The sequence below is a fragment of the Leuciscus leuciscus genome (genome assembly GCF_965113295.1).
Source record: "Leuciscus leuciscus genome assembly, chromosome: 19".
NCBI lineage: Eukaryota > Metazoa > Chordata > Actinopteri > Cypriniformes > Leuciscidae > Leuciscus > Leuciscus leuciscus.
In genome coordinates this window covers 8,018,292-8,039,291 of record NC_138743.1, presented here as the reverse complement: position 1 = coordinate 8,039,291, position 21,000 = coordinate 8,018,292, and the positions used below count along the sequence as shown (strand labels likewise).

Genomic DNA, 21,000 nt, shown 5'->3' with positions numbered 1-21,000 from the left:
CGCCTGTGGTTTGCCTGCGACATACCAGTGCAATCTAGACATTTTCAGAATTGAACAAAATTACTCTTTGGCATTAAACTGCAGGGATCTTAGATGTCTCAAATTCACTGTGTTGTATTGCTCGTTTTATTTAACTACTAAACTGATCAAATCATGATAATCTTTATAACATTATTAACATGAAAGGATGAAAATACATTTAATGTGTTGAAAACATGAGCATTTTAAAATACAGGAGATGTTGTGACTGGAAAAAAATAATTATCCTCTTGAAGATCTCCTCTAGACATTAAGATCTTCATCTAGATGCGCAACACATCTAAGTCTAATTAAATCAGTTACTTTGCTGATTAAAAGCCCAGGAGGCCATCCAATTACACTAATTATACATGCTTTTATGTAACTAGCTCTAGGGCAAGACTGTCTGATCTTTATAAAACATCATTTTCACCAATTAACTGAAAATAAATCACACAACTAAACAGAATTTGGTGATACATTTCTGTATCTAAACAGTAGCCTCCTATGATCTTCCCCTCGAGGATCTATAAATCAGTGGTTCTCATGCAACTGGTGTGTCACGACACAAGTGCAGGTTTGTTCTGATTGGTTTGCAGACGACAGCGAAAATAAAACAATACAAATGACATCCAACTATGTGCTAAAGCGCATTTTCTTATTCAGTCTCTCATGTACATTTTTGACATTTTGTGCACAAGAAAACAAGTTTGCTTCTACACTATGTGTATGGCAAGCCATTTTGACTTTTATTAATTCCTAGGATATGAATTATTGATAACAACAATATTGATATCAGGAATTAGATTTCTACTAGTAGCAATGGCAATTTTTGATATTTGTATTTAAATGTCACCATAGGCTGCAGTGATGCGCGGGTCAATGTATAAACAACCCGGACCCGACCGACGTTTTCAACTAACCCGCCCGCAACTCGGACCGCAAAAAAAAAGAAAGAAAATATTGTACCCGACCCGCTTCCTGACCCGCATTTTTTAAAAGTAGGCTAGTAAATGCATAGCAAGAAATACACATGACAAAGCCAGCACTTTGGTCATTATCTTTCATTATTTCGGCAACTTTGCTCTTTCTGTTTGTGTATTTGCGGAGCTTCCACTCCCCAGTCTTCACCTTTTCTCTTGCCGCCTCCATCTCTCCCTGCAGACTGAGCTCGTGCGTCATCTTCGCGCCAGTTATTCAGCCAATAAAGTGTAGGCCTATGTATTTCATAGAAAATTGCATGTGAGCGGAGTGGAGCGGGAGCAAGCGGGCGGATCTTGGACAGAACGCAGAGCGGCATTTTTAAAAGGATGGAGCGTCGCCCTATTTCTCGCTTCAATTTCGCTCCGCGCACACCAAGATTCTGAAGCATGCTCAGTCAAGCCTGACTCAGTCTACTGTTGATGACTGCAAGATGGATTCTATTTTCAGTCAAAACTCGGCTCAATAATGGAGTTCAAAAAGTAGGCTACTTCAAAAAGGAAAATAAGAAGTCATACAGGTGTAAAACTAACTATTATGTGGTAGAAGAAAACGACATCGTTTCAGTCAGTAGGCCTAAAGATTAATTTTGGAATCTAAAAAGACACATCTCTCGAAAACATGCAGTGTGATATGTGAACACGCAGGGAAGAAAGCAAAAGGTTAGCAAATTGAATATGGTAACTTAAAGTGTAGCCTAAATTAAATGCAGCGTAAAATGCAAACAATTGATACAAGCCCATTTAAATTTTAATCCTGCGCGCTGCGCACAAGTTCAGTTATAAGAATGTTGTCCTAATAGTTAATTTAGCCTAGGCCTACTTTTAAAACGTTTATGTATATTTATTTTATATTTTTGTTTATATAAATTTTATTTATATTATTAGGCCCATTTATTCGTTTTATTTTACAGCAGTTTGTGTGTACAATGGATATAAGCCCATTTAAATTTTAATCGTGCGCGTTGCACAAAAGTTAACTTATCAAAATTCTGGCCTAATAGTAAATTTACTTTTAAAATTTTTATGTAGGCTATATTTTTGTTTATATAATTGTTATTCATATTATTAGGCCCATTTATTCGTTTAATTTTACAGGACTTTGTGTAGGCTATATTCCTTCTTACATAGGCCTAATTTGTCATTTGAAATAAAACATTTCTACAGTGATATAGGCTACATGTAGATTTTTTTTCCCCTTTTTGGAGCGAGCGGGGGGCGATTTGAGTGGAGCGCGGATCAAACTGCGTTGAGCGCTGAGCGATAATGAGCGGAGCGGCCTGATGTAGCTTTGAGCGGAGGGGTGGACAGTTCCGTGAGCGATGAGCGAAGATTCTCACCGCTCCACTCCGCTTATGCTCTCTATACTACTATATAAATTACAAAGGTTTAATTGGCATCTTTATTTCAAACGACCCGACCGACCGCGACCCGAATATCATTAAAAATATTTTTGGATGACTCGTAACCGCGGGTAACCGCGGGTGACCGCAGGCACCCGCTCATTTCGGATCAACCCGCGCATCACTGATAGGCTGCCATTCAAATTCAATTGTTGATACAATTCTTATAGTAAAAATCATAAATTTTTTTATATCAATATTTCCTTTTTTATTATCGTAAAATATAAGTTCCTGATATCAAGCACTCAATTGTCACTAGTTGAAATGTTTAATATCTGTAAATGTATTTCAACATGTTACATTTGTTATTTCTGAGATCTGAAAATGTATTTCTGATATCAATAATTAGGAGAGTAATTTCAGATATCTAAAATGGCTTTCTTTCTAGCAACAGTCACATTCAAGATATCAGAAATTAACATTGTCACTAAGGTGACAACCGAATTATTGATTTCAAAAATGAAAATTTTGAATGGTAGCAATTCAATTGTTGATATACAACAGACATTTGCACTAGTAACCACATAATTATTGATATCAAAAATGGTGGTTTTTACTAGTAATAATTTAATTTCTGGTATGGCAAACTGGAATTTCAGCTAAATCAATTCTTGATATCAACAACTGAATTTGAATGGCAGCCTATGGTGACAGTAACTAAGTGAAAATATAATTACAGATATCAAGAATGATAGTTTTTACTAGTTGAAATTTAATTCTTGATATCAACAATCCATATTTCTGCGAGTGATGACGTCATTGTTGATATCAAGAATTAGCATTTTTACTAGTTAAAATTACATCGTTGATATCAAGAATTCATATCCTGGGAATGAATAAAAGTTAAAACGGCTTGCCATAGATTTTTACTATTAACAATTGAATTTGCATAGCATTCTAATTCATATTTCTATGAGTAATGATGTCATTGTTGATATCAAGAATTAACATTTTTACTAGTTGAAATATAATTCCTGATATGAAAAATTGGCATTGTTACAAGTAAAAATCTAATTCCTGATATCAAGAACTAGCATTTTAACTAGTGAAAATGTAATTGTTGATATCAAGGATTCATATCCTGGCAATGAAATTAAAGTAAAAACGGCTTGCCAAACTAAGTTAGGTCCTGAAACAAAACCAGTTGAGGACCACTACTATAAATAATCTTTGAACCTAATTAATTGATCAATAATCAATAGCTCCAGTATTTAGACAAACACACACACACAAAACTGCACACACTTAGCATGACTAAACGTCGCCACAGGGTTGAGGTGAAGGCAAATAGCAGTAAAGAGCTGGCTTCATCAGACTTGGGTTAACCGAACTGTAATCCTGAAGCCCTGAGGAGTGTCCCAGCAGACATTTGCTTGCTGTTTACCAGAAAGATAAATTCCACTGTGCCTGAAGGGGAAGGTCATGGGCAGCGCGTGGGCCGAGTGTGTATACCGGTGGTCAAGTGTAGGTTGGTATGAACATGTGGCTAGTTCACATATATGTGGGATTGTTATAAGGACTATTTGAATTTAGATGAGAACAAGCTGCTTTGTTTCCACAGAAGGTCTTCCGGTTGTTCCACAAATCATTTGTGATTAAAAGAAATTTCTGAACTTGTGAAATTGCTAAGCAACATGATGTCAGTAAGATCAAACATAAAGTTATGAGCATTTATGAAATTTATGTCTTTTTTTAATCTTGTACTACTAACAATTATCACTTTCCATACACTGTTCCCACAGATTATTGCTTTTTAAGTTGTGATTAATTTGAACTGTGGCACATAACAATTAACAGACCAAAATATGACTGGAGAAAGCACATTTATGTATGTCAAGAATAATCCTCCCAAGACAATATTGTCTTTCTTCTAAAGAAAAAAAAAAAAGACATTAAGAAGAAAAACACATAAAGCGCATTTTCTCACAGAGAGGATCTGTCTTCACAAAGAGTTTGCAGAGTTTCTGTCCACATATTTTATGCAAACTTTGGGATATATTGCACAAAAAACGCTGGATAAAAAACAAGACATGAATAAAATCGAAAACAAAAAAGTATATGCGCCCTTGAAGATGTAAACTATGGAAACTACTTTTAGTTGAGGTGCACATGGAAAAAGATCATGTGACTAAAACGCTGCTCTATTCACAAATGGTTTTTATGGTACGTTTTTCACCAAAATTACACTTGGCAAAATACTGTAGCTAATGACTCCTACAAAGGCAGCATTTCAAGGCATCATCGTCTATGCTCATTATTTAAAGGCTTTTCCAAAAGGTTGGCAGCATCCTCAGATCAAGTTCGAAGCGAACATTGTGGTGATCGAAGCCATCACAGTGAAATCAATCCAAAAAGCACTATGGCAAAGATGGTGGATGAAGTGAGGGAAATGTTAATAAAAAAACATCTAATTATTTAAAGATATACACAGAATTTTTTAATAAATGATTACTATCATTCAGCAGGACTGCACTTACACTATGTATCTTTTAGCGCTCTAGCGCATACTAAACAAAACTGGATGCGTCTTGTGGAAAAACATTGTAGCCGGAACTACTTTGTTACTTTATGTCTATGACGAGTCACGCAGGTACTGGGCCACTCCGCAGTGGTACCAGTCGAAAATAGTCCCAATTTAAACACTTATTATAGGTGAACTGTAGTGATGCAGGATAAGACAAAAACATGGGGTTCGAAGGTGGATTCCTGATATACTTGCTTATTTATATACATTTTGCTTCGTGCACCTTTAAATTCATCAAAAGTGACAGTAAATCATTTATAATGTTACAAAAGAGTTCTATTTCAAATAAACACTGTTCTTTTGAACTTTCTATTCATCAAAGAATCCTGTGAAACAAAATGTATCACGGTTTCCACAAAAATATGAAGCAGCACAACTGTTTTCAACACTGACAATAATGAGAAATGTATCTTGAGCATCAAATCAGCATATTATAATGATTTCCGAAGGATCATGTGACACTAAGGATTGGAGGAATGATGCTAAAAATTCAGCTTTGCCACCACAGGAATAAATTACATTTAAAATATATTCGAAAACAGCTATTTTAAATTGCAATAATATTTCATAATATTACATATTACTGTATTTTGATCAAACAAATGCAGCATTGGTGACCATTAGAGACTTATTTCAAAAACATTTTGTTTCAGTTTCTACCTATGCAGAACGTTATAAAAAAGCCACTTATGAAGTTTGATGGTTAGAATGGCGTCTATGTAGCCAGTATGCAGCGAGGCAGCTCACTCATTTTATGAAGAGAGACGATGTGAAACAAAGTCACAATATGCTTTAAATTCTCTGGGAACTTTCTTGTTAAATCAGTGTTTTGCCGTTCTCTCGCCTAAGAGAACAGACCTTCCATTTCCCACACGCACATCAAAACAACAGAGACATGCACGCCACCAACAAATCAACTAATGTGCTGTAATTATATGTTACCGCTTTGAAGAGTCTAGTATTTGCTGCTCGGGCACATTTACCCCTACTATTCAAAGAACATTAAAGAGAATCTAAAATAAAACCCAGGAGAACATACACAGGATTTGTTGAAGTGTAAAAGACCTATTTAGGCAAACACAAATGTTCCTCATGAGTGACTCGAGTTCAAAGTCTTGTTTTGGAGGCTTTTTTTCCTCTCTCAATCCCGTCTGAATACGTGCCGAGTAAAAGTGAATAAAAGAAGATCCCTGCCCCTTCGTTCCCCATGCATGGATTTCCCAGCATCCCTCAAGACACCTCAAACACTGTCAGTGTGACATCAAAGTCAATTACCGAACACAGGGCCAAGGTGTGCGCTCTCCCTCTCTGGGCTTTGTGCCGCACACATATTTCATTTCAGCCTTTGTGTAAGTGTGTGTGGGCTGCTGTGGGCGGGAACGCCTCCCAGAAACCTTTGTGTCCGGTGCAGGACGCAGCGCAGGTGGCATGTCAGTGATTCGAGGGGGTTTTACAACAGATAGGGCCTTTTGTGCAGAGTGTGATTGAGCTATCGCGTTTAAACGTGTGGGAGGAAACAAGACGAGGGTGATGAAGCAGATGGGTGGTGTCTGATCTAGCCGTTTGTCTCTTGTGACACACTACTGCACCAGCTCAGAGGCGCAAGGTGATCCCTGCCTTTTTTACTTCTTCCTGTACGTGTCACTGGCCCGCTCAGATTACAGCATTAGGCTTGTGTGGGAGTCCGCAGCCAGTCCCACTGCCAACATACTACTCTTCAGGTGTGCAACTGATCCATTTAACACCTCTATCCTTAAGGGGGTGTGTGGGCTGGTAATAGAACCAAATTAAGAGATGGTACCTGTTGCATCGTGACGCTATATGTCCAACCTTTTTCATTTCCGGCGCTCAGTCTGTGCATATGTCTCCCTGTGACCATGACAAAAGGGATCGGTTTCATGCTCTTCAACTGTATGACTAAGTGCGTTAATCAAATTACCTCTTCCTTTTCTCATTTGTCAGTTCCCACCAGCTTCATCGGATTGATCAAAGGCTGGTGTCGGACAATATAACACATCCCATCCTACGTGTAGAGTAACTCTTTAATCAAAATTTTAAGACTTTATTTATTATTTATCTATCTAATTCATTATTTATTTTTATTTCATAAAAGCCGGGCACATCTAAACATTGCGAATCATTTTAGCTTGGACTAATTTCAGTGATGTTGTGGACTTCTGAAAGGAAATTCATGTTACATTTCTGGTTGATGTTTTAATGGACTATTTACCATACAAAATGAACAAGCAAAAAACAAAACATTCCTGTATTTTTGTGCAAATCCTGTCATCATTTACTCACCCTCAAACAAGATTGGATCCTATTGATGTTCATTGTATGGACAAAAACAGAATTTTGCAAAATACTTTTTTTTTGTAACGACATGAGGGTGAGTAAATGATGACAGAAATTACATTTTTGGTGTGAACTATCCCTTTAACACTCTTTTTATTAAAATTAAGTCACATTAAAGACTCACTACGTTTTTGTTTGCTTCAAAAACATTAAAGTCAACAATATTATTGATATGAATTAAATTTACAAGGTAATGAGCCAATCATAGTGATGAATAGGACATTATCACATTGACATGGTAATCAGCCAATCGCAGCATTGTTGCAATGCTTCCTGTCACATGACTTCGCTTGTACCTTTAAATTCACACAGTGCTTTAGGATCTCTATAGGCCGCATTTACATTATGTTTCAAGTGACCCAATTCCAATTATTTCCTAGCATGTGGCAAAGATCGGATATGACCCATGACCATGGATTCTGGAAAAATGCACATGGATTCTGATATTCTCAGATCAGGTTTCAGGCCTCATTCATATGTGGAAATAAATCTGATATGAATCGGATACGTGCATTTGCGTCTGCCATGTAAGTGGACAGATCGAATATTCCCCCGTCATTGAAAAAGCAACGTGGCGAATGACGTCAACTCAGGTAGAGACCAACTACGATCACATGACTCTTTTCAATGGCGCAATGGAGGACGAAGGCTCAACCCAATGTTTTACTGACATTTAAAAGCTTGTATTTTCATTTCAGCGTCCATAGCAAATCATGCGGTTTTTACTTCCTTTTCGGGCTCAGCTTTTCCAGGTCAGTACGCCTACCTTGGGTTGTGTCACAAAGTGTGTAGTGTATATGCAGATATCAGATATGATACACTTTTAAAAGAAGATGTAAGCTAGTCGTCAAAACAATTTGACAGTCAACGAATCAGAATTGGGCATCAAGATCTGCAGTGTAAATGCAGCCTAAAAGAACACAAGCTCAACGGAGATTAAAATATAGATAAATAAGATAACTAAATATTAGTTTAAATTATGATTTATTGAGAACGTAAGTGAAACAGAAAGAGCAATAAATAAATATTTATTTAAAATATTAATTTATTTAATATTAAAAGTCAACTGCTCAAATCTTACCACTGGCTGTCATGTGACATCTCAAAAGCAAACCAGCCTCACTTTCATAATTGTAATGATATTTGTCACTAAATTTGACTGTATAATTTATATGTTGTTTAATTATAGAATTGGGCAACAGTGAAGGACGAGACTATAACCTCAAAGTCCTTTCACAAAAGGCGTAGTGTACCCACAAAACTCTACCTGACTATTAGTGAATGAATACACCCCAAGGACCATTCAATATCTAAAAATTGCTGTCGAAATTACATGTTTGCTCGCCAAGCTACAATTAAACAGCGCTAAATGAATATGGCTTTGATGATATTTTTAGATGATCCTCTCCCTCTCACAGAAGCTGCAGCTCAGGGTCAGAGATTTTCCCCTCGCTTCAATTACCTATTGATGAGAGGGCTTCCCCGCTCTGGCACTGCTTCGGAAAAAGCAAGTCTGGTTTGCTTTTAAGATGTCTCAGGAATGACGGCGGGCGGTGGGATCTGAGCAGACGATGCATGCAACAGAAGCCGCCTTTTAATACTCGTCTCAAATTATTCGGGATTCTCTGGAACGCTTATTGACTTTGAGTCACTAAACCGTCTTCTTTTATTTCATCAATCTTAGTTTTTTATTTTGAAAATGTCTTGCATTCTCGGCTAGATGATAATTGCTACCATGGGATAATTGTCAATACCGTAGCTCGATTTTGATAACGAGCAACAAAATATGCCCTGGAGAAACCTAGCGAGTCTGTCTCATGCCACACATGTAGACAATTACTCCACACCCATCTGCCATTAGGCAGCGTTACAGAGAATGTTTTCTACTTAATTAAATCCAAATCTCTCAATAGTGGAGCCTGAATGAAATATAATGTGTCTGTTAGGGTCTGGTTTCTTTTTTTCCTTTTTTTCTTCACTGGTCATGACATCTATCAGTGCACACTAATATGAAAAGTTAAAAACTCTCAGCACTGTAAAAAAAAAGAAAGAAAAAAAAGTACAATCAACTTAGATGTTTAAGTCTTTTCAACTTAAATTACATTAAACTGATTTAAAAAATGTAGTTGAATCTTGTATAACATAAAAAAGTAGAAAATTGCTTAACTTATTTTGATGAGTTAAAGCAATGTAAAACATATATATTGTTATAACTTACTGATCATATATATATTTTTTTTTACAGTGAGTTAAGAGTTTAGAAAATTATATAAAATGTGGAATGCAAGTCAAACTGATTAAAATTCAGCACCCTTGTCTACCATACACAAAGAGTTTAAACTTTACAGAGACCTCAATGCTGTATGTGTAAAACAATAATAGTAGCCTTTTATTTATTCATAAAAATACTCCCTCCCCCATCAAATTATTTAAATAATATGTTCCTCGAAACTGATCAAAATCTATTAAGCAGATCACATACAAAAGAGAGCTCTTTTTTTTTTGTCACAAAGTCGACTTATACTTTCAGAAAGCGAAATGTAAGATAGCAAAAAAATCGCCCTCATCAAAAACATATTGCAGAAAAAATACTATAAATTAACTTTGATAATGAGGTCTCTAACAACTCACACAGAAGTAACTTCTTCCATGAAGGCAATTTCAAGCATGTTAAGATAAACAGTTTTTGAATCATGATACTGTCCGTTAAATATAAAATGTTGCCTTAATGCAAAATATAGCTATTTAAAAACTCCCTGTGCATAAATTAAAACCACACATTAACTGTTTAGAGTGAGAGTCTCATGTGGTCTTTTACTGTACATGTACATATCTGCATTAGCCACAATCAAGACAAACTTTCCCCCCATCCCGTTCTCATCCTGATCTCCTCTCACCCCTGAGAGCATGGGTCAGAGGTTAACATGCTAATGGTGCTCTGATTGCTGCAAGTGTCTCTGGGTTCCCCGCTCACACACGCCAGAGAACAGCACGCGTGCTGAAGGAGCAGGCCTCGCACAGCTGTGTTTGGAAAGCAGACATTCACACTCCAAGACGGCTTTACAACATTTCTCTTGGAGGAATCGGCAAAACCCATAGATCAGAATGAATGGGCTCTCTTACTTCTCTGTGACATGGGAAAGTCATATTTCTTAATGCACAATATGGATTTGTGCTTGTCTGTTATTCTTGTGCATTTAATAATGTTTTTATATTTTCCACAATTTCAGACACTATTTTTATATATTTCGTCTCAGCATCCAGGTGTCAACAGACGTGATAAATTATAAAATGAGTAGGATTTTCAGTGGACGTCACTTTAAAGATACTAGAATTTATTCCGACACAAATAATTCCAATATATATTGTCTCCACACACACACACACACACACACACATATATATATACACATATACCCACAGCCAGACAGTTTTAGAAAGATGCCTACTTAATTAAATACACTTTGCAAAGAATATCTAGTACATTTCAAGACTTAACGGTGACTTTCTCATCTGTAACCCTTCTGGACTTTCAGCTTGTACACACCTACTAACCTAACAGTCAAAGTCAAACATTCACTTATTTGCTTTTATACTGGATTACAAACTCCTGCTTTTTGATGCATATCCCAAAAAGCCTGCATTAGGGTTTACAATGACACTTCAGCACCCGAGCTTCCCCTACAACAGTCCGGCTTTACAGTGGCTGGCCTGGCCGAATGTTTGTAAACATCAACACATGATTGTTGCTTCTCAAAATGCAGTTCCTTATTATACAGTCTAGCACGTGGAATGGTCAAGAACAGGGTGAAATCCTTGGGCACTTACCCCAGAAGAAGTTCTGCTGACATGGGGTCATAGAACTAAAGAGGCTGTTGGATGCCATGGTCGCCACCGTCGGTCCCAAATTTCGCTTCTCTGTGGTTTTTTGGTGACCCTTGACGCCTCTTAGGTTAGGAGCGTGCAGCGTGCCAGGAGAAGATGCAAAAAAGGAAAAAACATCCACAAGAAATGCATTTTTGTATCAACTATTTTCATGACCACAAGTAATAACCAGGTCTGGTTTAGGAAAAAAATGCAAAAATCTGTCGCCCTATTGGACAGGACGGAGCCAAGCTTGCTGCAGAGGATAGTGCGGTTGGTTGAAGAGTACTTACTGGTTGGTGCAGTCCTCAAACCTGAAGTTGACCGGTGACAATTAACCATTTACGCGCCGCCGGCAGCCCCATGCAAAAATCCAGAGCCGAACTTTTCTGCGGTTCTGTGGTTGCTCGGGATGTGAGCGGAGCCTTCACACAAACCCAAAGAGGCACGAGCCTTTAAAAAATCTTTTTTCTTTCCCTCAGAACACTGTCACTGGAGAAGCAGGGTCACATGCTCGTGACATCACCGGAGTCGTGCGGGCCAACTTTCTTTGCTCCCTTCCTCTGTTTTCCTTCTGAAGACGCGTGGTTCTCCGGAGAGGGAAGGGGTGGGTGTGATGCTGCTCCTCATGAGTCATGAGGCTTCGGAGGGGGGCGTGAACGCTCAGCCTTCTCCCTACACATGTGTGCGTACTTCTCTCTCTCCTGCTCTCTTTCTACCTCTCCATCCTTCTTAGCTGTCTCTGCTGACCCTGAGGTGATGTGAGGATAGCTGCTTATAATGTGGAAGGATTGTCTCTTAGAAGAACTGAATGCATCTGAATATGACAATGTGACACATTTTTTAGGTGGTACATGTCGTTTAACTACAGTAACATACACGACCATTCAAAAGTTTTGGTGTCTTATGCTCACCAAGGCTCTGATGAAACATACGTTAAAAACAGAAACATTGTGAAATATTATTACTTTTCAAAATAGTTGTTCCCTATTTGAATATTTTAAAATATGGCAAAGCCATGTGTCACATTATCCTTCAAAAATCATTCTGATATGATGATTTGATGTTCAATGTTCTTTGGTAACACTTTACAAGATTGTTTTATTTATTAACATTAACTAATGTGTCAACATGAACTAAAAAAAGAACAATACATCTACAGCATTTATTAATATCAGTAAATGTTAAAAACAACATTCACTAATATATTATTAAAATCAAAAGTTGTATTTGTTAACTTTAGTTAATGCACTGTGAACTAACACGAACAAACAACAAAGTTATATTTTTATTAACTAATGTTAAGAAAGATGAATAAATACAGTAACAAATATTATATTTGAATGTTAGTTCATGTTAGTTAATACTAATGTTAACAAACAAAACCTTATTGTAAAGTGTTACCATTTCTTATTATCAATGTTGAAAACAGTTGTGCTGCTTCATATTTTTGTGATTTCAGCATTCACTTGAAATAGAAAATCACAGAAAACATTATAAATGTCTTTACTGTCACTTTGGAAAATTTTTAATGCATCACTGTTGAATAAAAGTATTAGTTCCACTTAAAAAAAACACCAAACTGACTTCATAAAATGTATTGTACACAGTGATCAATCAGGCAAAAATGAATTAATAAATTGAACATTTTAACTGAACATTTAGATTAATGAATACAGTAACAAATGTATTTCTAGTTCATGTTGGTTAACAGATTAACTATATGCAAGACCTTACCAATAAAATAAAGATAGATAATGTGGAGGGCCCTTCTCTTCTTTCAGCTTCTTACTCATAAAGGCACAACATATGCCTGGTACGCTGCATCTATCTCAGTATGCGTGTGTGAACGAGTCGGCCTCTCTGTTCTCCAAACGAGCAATTCCTGTAAGAGGCAATTCATTATTCTGTACCTGACAGCCGGGTGTGTGATGAAGAGATGCCTCCCAAACATGTGACAAACCACTATCACGCTCGGTGACTCACCGGTTTCACACGGCACGCAGACGTTTGCCTGGCAGAGGCTCTGGGCTGCTTTGTGATCCTGCTTGTGGGTATTTGTTTAAACAGATAAAGAATGCTTTCGTTAGAATGTATCGAAAGACTGGAACGCATGGAATGTTTTAGATATTTAATTTCAAGTTTAACCAAGTTGAACACACAGTGAGGGGAGTAACTAGTTAAACATATAGATTATCCACTAACAACCTTTTTTTCCCCAACAAGTAGTGGTTACGTGATGAAATGAGACACTGTTGGTTTATGCGTCATATTGTTTTGTGCATGCAGCTTTAGAGACGAGTGAACTGATCCTCACTGAACTATAGTTTATAAAAGATTCACCGATTTTCCTGTGCGACATTGTGTGTCTACTTTTGAAACAATATAATTAGGCAATTTCCGCTGTGCATCGTGAACATTTATCTGTTCAAGTTTAATGTTGTCAACCTTAATTGAGCTACTTGCTGATTTTGTACTAGATAAATGGAACAAAAAATGTCATATAATAGTTGTAAGTTCTTAAATGCCTTCTATGTAATTTTGTCAGTAGCTTGCACTGTATTAACTGCAGTTTAACTGAATTCATGGATTTCATCAGGTCCCTTTCCACAGGTGTATTAATCAAGCACAATGCAGTCTGCTTTCATAATCTAGGTGCTTGATTTTATACACCTGTGGAAAGGGACCTGATGAAACCCATGAATAGCTTGTAGATATATCTCTGAATATAATTTGGTACCGTTGCTAAACAATGCCATTGTATTACATGCACAAAATAATGTGACATATGGGAAAAAACCTTAAAGGACCGTTAACTGAACATTTAAATGCTTCAGAAAGTGAAACACATCCTACAGTTTGAATAACATGCTTAATTTATGGCTTGTTTTTGCTCTCTATGTTAATTATGAAAAGCAATAAACATTATCCTGGCATACCCTGCGGCTCAAAGCTAATTACCAATTCTAGTGTAAATATTTTTTTCGATGTTCACACCCACATCACAAATGCATCACACAAATTTAAATATTAACAGTGTCTCTTATAACTCAAGGCATCTACATATGACAATGTGCCATTTTGGTAGTACAAAGGCCCCCGATATTATCATCTGATGTAAATAAATTATCATGAATAAATTTAAGCACAGTAACAGACATTACTGTTCAAAAGTCTGAGGTCAGTAAGATTTTTGTTTATGAGAGGGAAAAAAAATCACTTTATGCTCACCAAGGCTGCATGATCAAAAATACAGTAAAAACTGTAATATTGTGAAATATTATTACAATTTAAAATAACTGTTTCCTATTTCAATATATTTTAAAATGTAATGTATCCCTATGATGCAAAACTGAATTTTCAGCATCATTACTCCAGTCTTCAGTGTCACGTGATCCTTTAGAAATCATTGTAATATGCTAATTTGCTGCTCAAGAAATATTTCTTATTATTATCAATGTTGAAAACAGGATTCTTGATGAATAGAAAGTTCAAAAGAACAGCATTTACTAATAAATAGAAATCTTTTGAAAAGTTATAAATGTCTTTACTGTAACTTTTGATACATTTAATGCATCCTTGATGAATAAGAGCATTAATTCCTTGAAAAAAAATTACTGATCTCAAACTTTTGTAGACATCCTGATCAATGACTGAAGCAAAAACGACAATAAAAAAAAATTGAATCTGATTTCATAAATAAACAAAATGAAATATTAATATACTTACAAATAATATTTTTTTAAATAATTAACTGCACCGCTTTCTCTATTTAATGCAATGCATGAATTAACACTGAATTTGTAATTTGATTTCATTTTTTCCAAGCCCCCACCCAACCAAGTCATTCAAGAATATTTAAGAATCTCCAAATGAACACCACATAATGAAGGACCAATTTGGCAGGCATAATGTTTTCAAAATGTTAAAAATACATTTGCAATAACAGAGATCATATATATATACACACGTTAAGACTTGGCTCGATATCCTGCCTTAGCCATATGAAACGAACAGGCAGGTACAGTGATTTAGTTTAACAGGCTACATCTGTAAAACGCCAGGCTAGTTTACACTGTGGCCGCCTCTGAATTAACATGCTTTTATAGGAAACAAACACCACTTGCAAGCAGTTCCTGTTGGCAGGAGCTACAAATACAAATATTGGGCATCGTTGAAGGTGGGGATCTACTATATTAAGGCGATCCACCGTATTACAGGGGAGAGAGACTCGTAAAATAGTGTTCACCCTCTAGAAAGTCCATGGCGCATCCAAGGAGAGAGAAACTCAATATGTGAAGTAATATTTCCAAAAGGATGTTTATATTTGATGCATTGTTCGGTATGGTCTGTAAGGTATAATTTGAATGAAAGTAGATATTTTTCTTTTGCCGTCCAATGGTGAGTCTACATCTTCCAGTGACCTAGAGGGCCTTTCTTGTGGTGTCTGCTTGACTGTTTTTGGAGTTGCAGCTTGGAAGGAAAATAAAAATCGCCCTCAGCATAGGATGGGGGTGGGGGGGGATGTTTAATATCGAATGGCTCTCTTACAAGTACAACATGCATTAAAAATAACTCCTAGAACTGAAATTAAATCAAAATTTTTGAACGAAAGAAAAAAAAAGGGTTAAGAAACATCGAAACAACATTATTTTGCTAAAGAAGATATTTTAGTCTGGTGGCCTAACCACTGCAAACTCAGCCAATTTCTTACTCTCTGCCATTTTAATCAAGAATCCTATCCAGGATAAACACGAGTCTACCTACACAGCAGTTCAAAACGCCAGAGTCTCTGGGGAACTTCAGCGATGATTTCCAAAGTTTCCTTCACAAGTCTAATTACTTGTTGGAGGGCATTAGGGGCTACCTATGTACATCCATCCATATTCCATATAAATATCTAACCCTAACCCAGACTTTTACAGAACTCGCTAAGAAAACAATAACAAAAGACAACAAAATGTTACGATACATAAAGAAAGAAATGAATGAATGAATACATATGAAAAGTCTAAGGTTTGTTAGGGGAAACCTGTTTGAAAACGCCTCAGGTTACGTATATAACCCTGGTTCCCTGAAGAGGTAACGAGACGCTGCATTGAGATGCTGTGGGAACGCCCCTGCGTGATTGCATCGTGAAGCACGTGTATAATCAGCCCAATGGTGTGACGAGACATCATAGGCGGGTGACGTCATTGACGAGGAAACTATAAAGCACACCTGAAAACAGACTGATAGGCCGAAGCAAGTCGATCACAGGCATGCAGGGAGTATGGCAGGGCGACGCAGCGTCTCGTTCCCTCTTCAGGGAACCAGGGTTACATACGTAACATGAGACGTCCCCTTTCAAGGGAACTCGAGCTGCGTCGAGACGCTGTGGGAACACTATACCTACGACGCCATAATAGCAAATGCCTGTTCTGTGTGAATTCATTGCGCACACTAAGAAGCAAGCACCCTAGACCCTGGAGTAGACCCTGGAGTGGACCCTGGAGCGATTTACACCACAGGGCACAGCAGATTAAGTTTTTCCTGATCTGGTGTGTTAAAAGGTGGAGGACAGAAGGCCTGCAGCACTATCGGGCCCGCAACATTAGTAGGGACCTTAGGAATATAGCCCAGCCTAGGGTGAAGAAAGGCTTTCACCATACCAGGTGCAAATTCTCCGGGCGATGGTGATAAATCGTGCCCCCTGCTTGGGACAATAGGTCCCTCCTGATCAGAATCTCCATCGGAGAGCCGTCTAGAAGGGACACCAGGTCCGAGAACCAAACTTGGCCAGTACGGAGCTACTAGTAACAGACGGGCCCCTTCCCGGCGAACCCTCTCCAGAACTCCCGAAAGCATGGAAATCGGAGGAAAAGCGTACAGGTGTAGCCTCGGCCACACCTGAACCATCGCATCCAGCCCGAGAGGAGCTGGGTGCATAAGAGGAGCTGGGTGTGTGAGAGAGAACCACATGGGACAATGTGTTGTATCTGACGATGCGAAAAGGTCGACTTGAGCTTGACTGAAATTGACAGGATATCCGCTCCCTGATTTAGATGTTTCACAGTGAGTGACTGGCCTAGTTTTACCCCATTTATGGCTGAGAGAATCGAAGTAATACGTGCAGGTTACAATTGTGCCTGCATCGTTGTCGAATCCCATACCACACCTAGAAAAGTGGTCCTCTGAGACGGGAGGAGCACACTCTTCTTGGCGTTGAGCCTCAACCCCAGCATCTTTATGTGGGACAGAACGACATCTCGATGCCGAACAGCCATCTGCTCGGACTGAGCTAAAATAATCCAATCGTCGATGTAATTCAACACGCGGATGCCCTGGAGTCTCAGGGGAGCCAGAGCTGCATCCAGGCATTTTGTGAAAGTGCAGGGTGATAAACCTAGGCCGAACGGAAGATCCCGATATTGATACGCTTCGCCCCCGAAAGCGAACCTCAGGAACTTCCTGTGATGGAGATGGATGGATACATGGAAGTAAGCGTGCTTCAAGTCTATCATGACAAACCAGTCCTCGGACACGATCTGTTTGAGTGTAAGCATGATGCATGACACCGCTGATTGTTTCTTTGCCTCCTGAAATCTATCGACAAACGTATTAACAGCATCGCCGAATAGACCGGAAGGCGAAAGCGGAGCGTCCAAAAGAATAGATCTGTCTCTATCTTATAAATCAGCTAGATTTAACCCTCTGAGGTCGAGAAACGCGCCGACGCGTTTTGCTGGATTTTTTTCACATAGCAGCAACATAAACTTAAATTACTCCGTCATTTATGGTTATACAGAAAAAAGAAATATAAAAAAATAATCTGTGATATTTCTACTTTTGTATGTGTCCACTTACAATCAAATCAAAACATTGTGCTTTTGTAAAATAAAGAAAATAAACAGGGTGTGCGTTCTGCCTCTCCGTCGCGGTGAACTTTTTTTTCTTGAGCACGTCTATAAACTGAAACAAAACTCAGCGAATACTTCTCACACATTTATGAGCCATATACCTTTATACACATTTAAGTGTGTACTTTTAAATGATCGGATTCAAACTGAAAACAAATATTCTCTGTTTAAATAATTTGTATAAAACCAACAGGATGTCCGGTATCTCAAACGCTTGCTAATTACTTTTTAATTTGACACGCCCACTCGCGCAAAAGTGATTCACATGCAAATCTCCACATGGAACGCGAACGCCCTCGTTACCTCAAACACAAAACACCAAAACACTTCACAAGTCTCTGCTTTTCGTCGAGTTTGGAAGACACGTCTGAGCTTACATTGGATTTACCCCCAGAAGAAGAAGAACGCGATTTGAAGACAAGAAAGATGTAAGGTAAGAAATTCTTACTTATTAGTTTATGGTATTGTTGCATAAACTTCACATTGCAGTTGAACTGTTGCTAGATACTGTATATGGTGAATATTATACTATTTAGACCCGTGTTTCCTGTTAAATACTGTTTGTGGATATCTGCTCAAACATAGATATGTATAACCATAATGTTTAATATTTTGGAGCGCGATGGCGTTTGAATGTATCATATTTTGGAGCGCGCTGTGGGTTTGAGTATCATATTTTGGAGCGCGCTGTGGGTTTTAATGTATCATATTTTGGAGCGCGATTGCGTTTGAAAGGAAAAATGCACCAAACATTAGGCTTTATGTTTTTACTATTATCTCATTTCATATCATCATAATGAATGGAAAAATTTGAAGTAACATATGATAATCAATATATTTTTCTCTAGCGTAGTTGTTCTTGAAATCTTTTGGAAGATTTAATTTATTGTTATTATTATTTTATGCAGCACTGCGTAGCCTATGCCTACAAGGCACAACAAACCTGGTGTTCATTATATATTGTTGGAAACGTGTGTGTGTGTGTGTATTCTGTGAATTTTAAAAAGAAATTTTAACCAGAAAAATCTAAAATCTATTCCCAAAATCGTGCAGCCCTATAGTTTCTCTTGATTTCATTATGTTCACAGTTTTTTCTTTTTTTTTTTCTTTCAGGGACCAGATGCAACTGAGTCCTGCCGACTTCAACATTCACATGAGTCTCTGTACATGAACAGGGTAAAGTGAAAATCAAACACCTTGGAAATGAAAGGTATGTACAATGTTTTTAGGAATGGCACAAAGGTCTCTGTCTTTGGATCATTGTTTTCAATGTGCTCTTTTGTCATTTGTATTTTTGGATTGTGTTGTGTTGTAAATAAATCCAAACAATCTAAAAGCCATTCTTTTTTAAATCTCCTCATTCTTTGTGCAAGGTTGCTCTGAATGACAGGGCCTGATCGCTCCTAATAGGGCAGTTAGGGGAGTGTCTTTGTCTTTCTCAGGTGTTAAAAGCTTACATATTAATGAGATGATCACGCCTCTTCGCATATGGCTTTGTCACACAAAACATGTCTTAGAAATTTTAAATCAATATATTGTCTTATCTGAATGAGCAGTCAGGGTGATTTTCACATAGTTTTGGAGCAAATATTCTAGGCTATGTCATACAATTTTCAAAAGTCTTGTGAAGAAATAATCAGTATGGGTTTCATGGCCTTATTTCAGTGAGAATTTTTTTTTGTATTTTCACAAACCACGCATAAATGTCATTATCTCAAAACTACAAACTTTTACATACATGCTGCTGATATATTATTGTAGCAGAGTTTGTGCTGAATACAGTGTAATCAGACTTTAGCCATGAAAATGTCACTAGTAACAGAAAAAAACACAAATGTCAGAGCATGTCAGAACACCTCCATGGCCCAGAAAACAGCTCAGACCTCAGAGGGTTAATCATAAATGACGTTCAGTGGCCACCAAGGCTGCCATAGACCGGCCTACTGACTTGGCCGTCTCCTCGGTGGCCCGGAGAGACAAATCTGTTGCACTGACGCTGAGCGCTGACTTCCTCACAATCATCCATGTCCCTAAGCAGATCAGCCTGGGATGCCTGCAAAATTGATATGGTATGCAAGCATGCCACAGCCTGACCCGCTGCTGAATACGCTTTACCCACCAGCGCTGAAGTGGATTTTAGTGGCTTGGTGGGTAACGTCGGGGCTTTTAATGACGATGCTGAATCGGGAGAGAGATAGTCGCGAGCGTCTCTTCAGCCTGAGGCATCGTCACATAACCTTCATCTTTAATACCAATAACATTACTGTAGTTCGATGTTTGTGGATTAAAAACACGATATGAGACCGGTTTCTTCCATGACCTCGACACCTCAGTGTGGAGGTCAGGAAAAAACGGCAAGCCCCGACGAGGAGACTGTGATCTAGATGGTAGGTATCTTTCATCTAGCAAACTTTTCTTTTTATAAACATCATGTTTCTCGGCTGGCCAATCTTTATTTAATTTAGCCACAGCACGAGTCACAACCTCAATAAGCTCCTCATCAACAGGGGTATGAGATGGGGAATTCTCATAATCCCCTGCATCAATGCTTACGACATCCAATTCCTCAGAACTGGACAATTGCAGCACTGGTGCCTCATCCCGGGGAGAAGAAACAGCAGCGCGTGCTTCTCTCTGAGATAAGGCACTGGATCTGGCAGGTGAAGGCTGAGATAGGGCTGGGCCCGTCTCAAACCCCGCTGTCAGATCCATTTGCGAACCCCAAGATGTGCGTCGCCGCTGTGCCTTGGCAGCAACGGGACCCGCACCCTGGGGAACGCGCACCGAACCGTCCTCCTCGAAGAACGCCTGGCGAGAGTCTACCAAATAGACAGAGACAGTATACAGAGAGCGCTTGCTGAAGGCACAGAAGCTAGCGCAGTCTGTTTCCAGGTGTGCTTTATAGTTTCCTGGTCTATGACGTCACCTGCCTATGACGTCTCGTCACACCATTGGAC

General features: G+C 38.3%; 1 protein-coding gene across 14 annotated transcripts in view; it reads right to left on the bottom strand.

Annotated features, from left to right (window-relative positions):
* The window catches only part of runx2b (RUNX family transcription factor 2b), a 149,252-nt gene that overhangs the window by 42,324 nt on the left and 85,928 nt on the right, over nucleotides 1-21,000 (bottom strand). For 11 of the 14 annotated variants that reach the window (XM_082148620.1, XM_082148611.1, XM_082148621.1 and 8 more), the window contains one exon: nucleotides 11,109-13,188. In XM_082148620.1, coding sequence (XP_082004746.1) covers nucleotides 11,109-11,166 — 58 coding nt within the window. In that variant the 5' untranslated portion in view covers nucleotides 11,167-13,188. Of the gene's footprint in view, nucleotides 1-11,108; nucleotides 13,192-21,000 lie in introns of all 14 variants that reach the window. The other 3 variants (XM_082148610.1, XM_082148622.1, XM_082148619.1) reach the window with 3 other exon arrangements.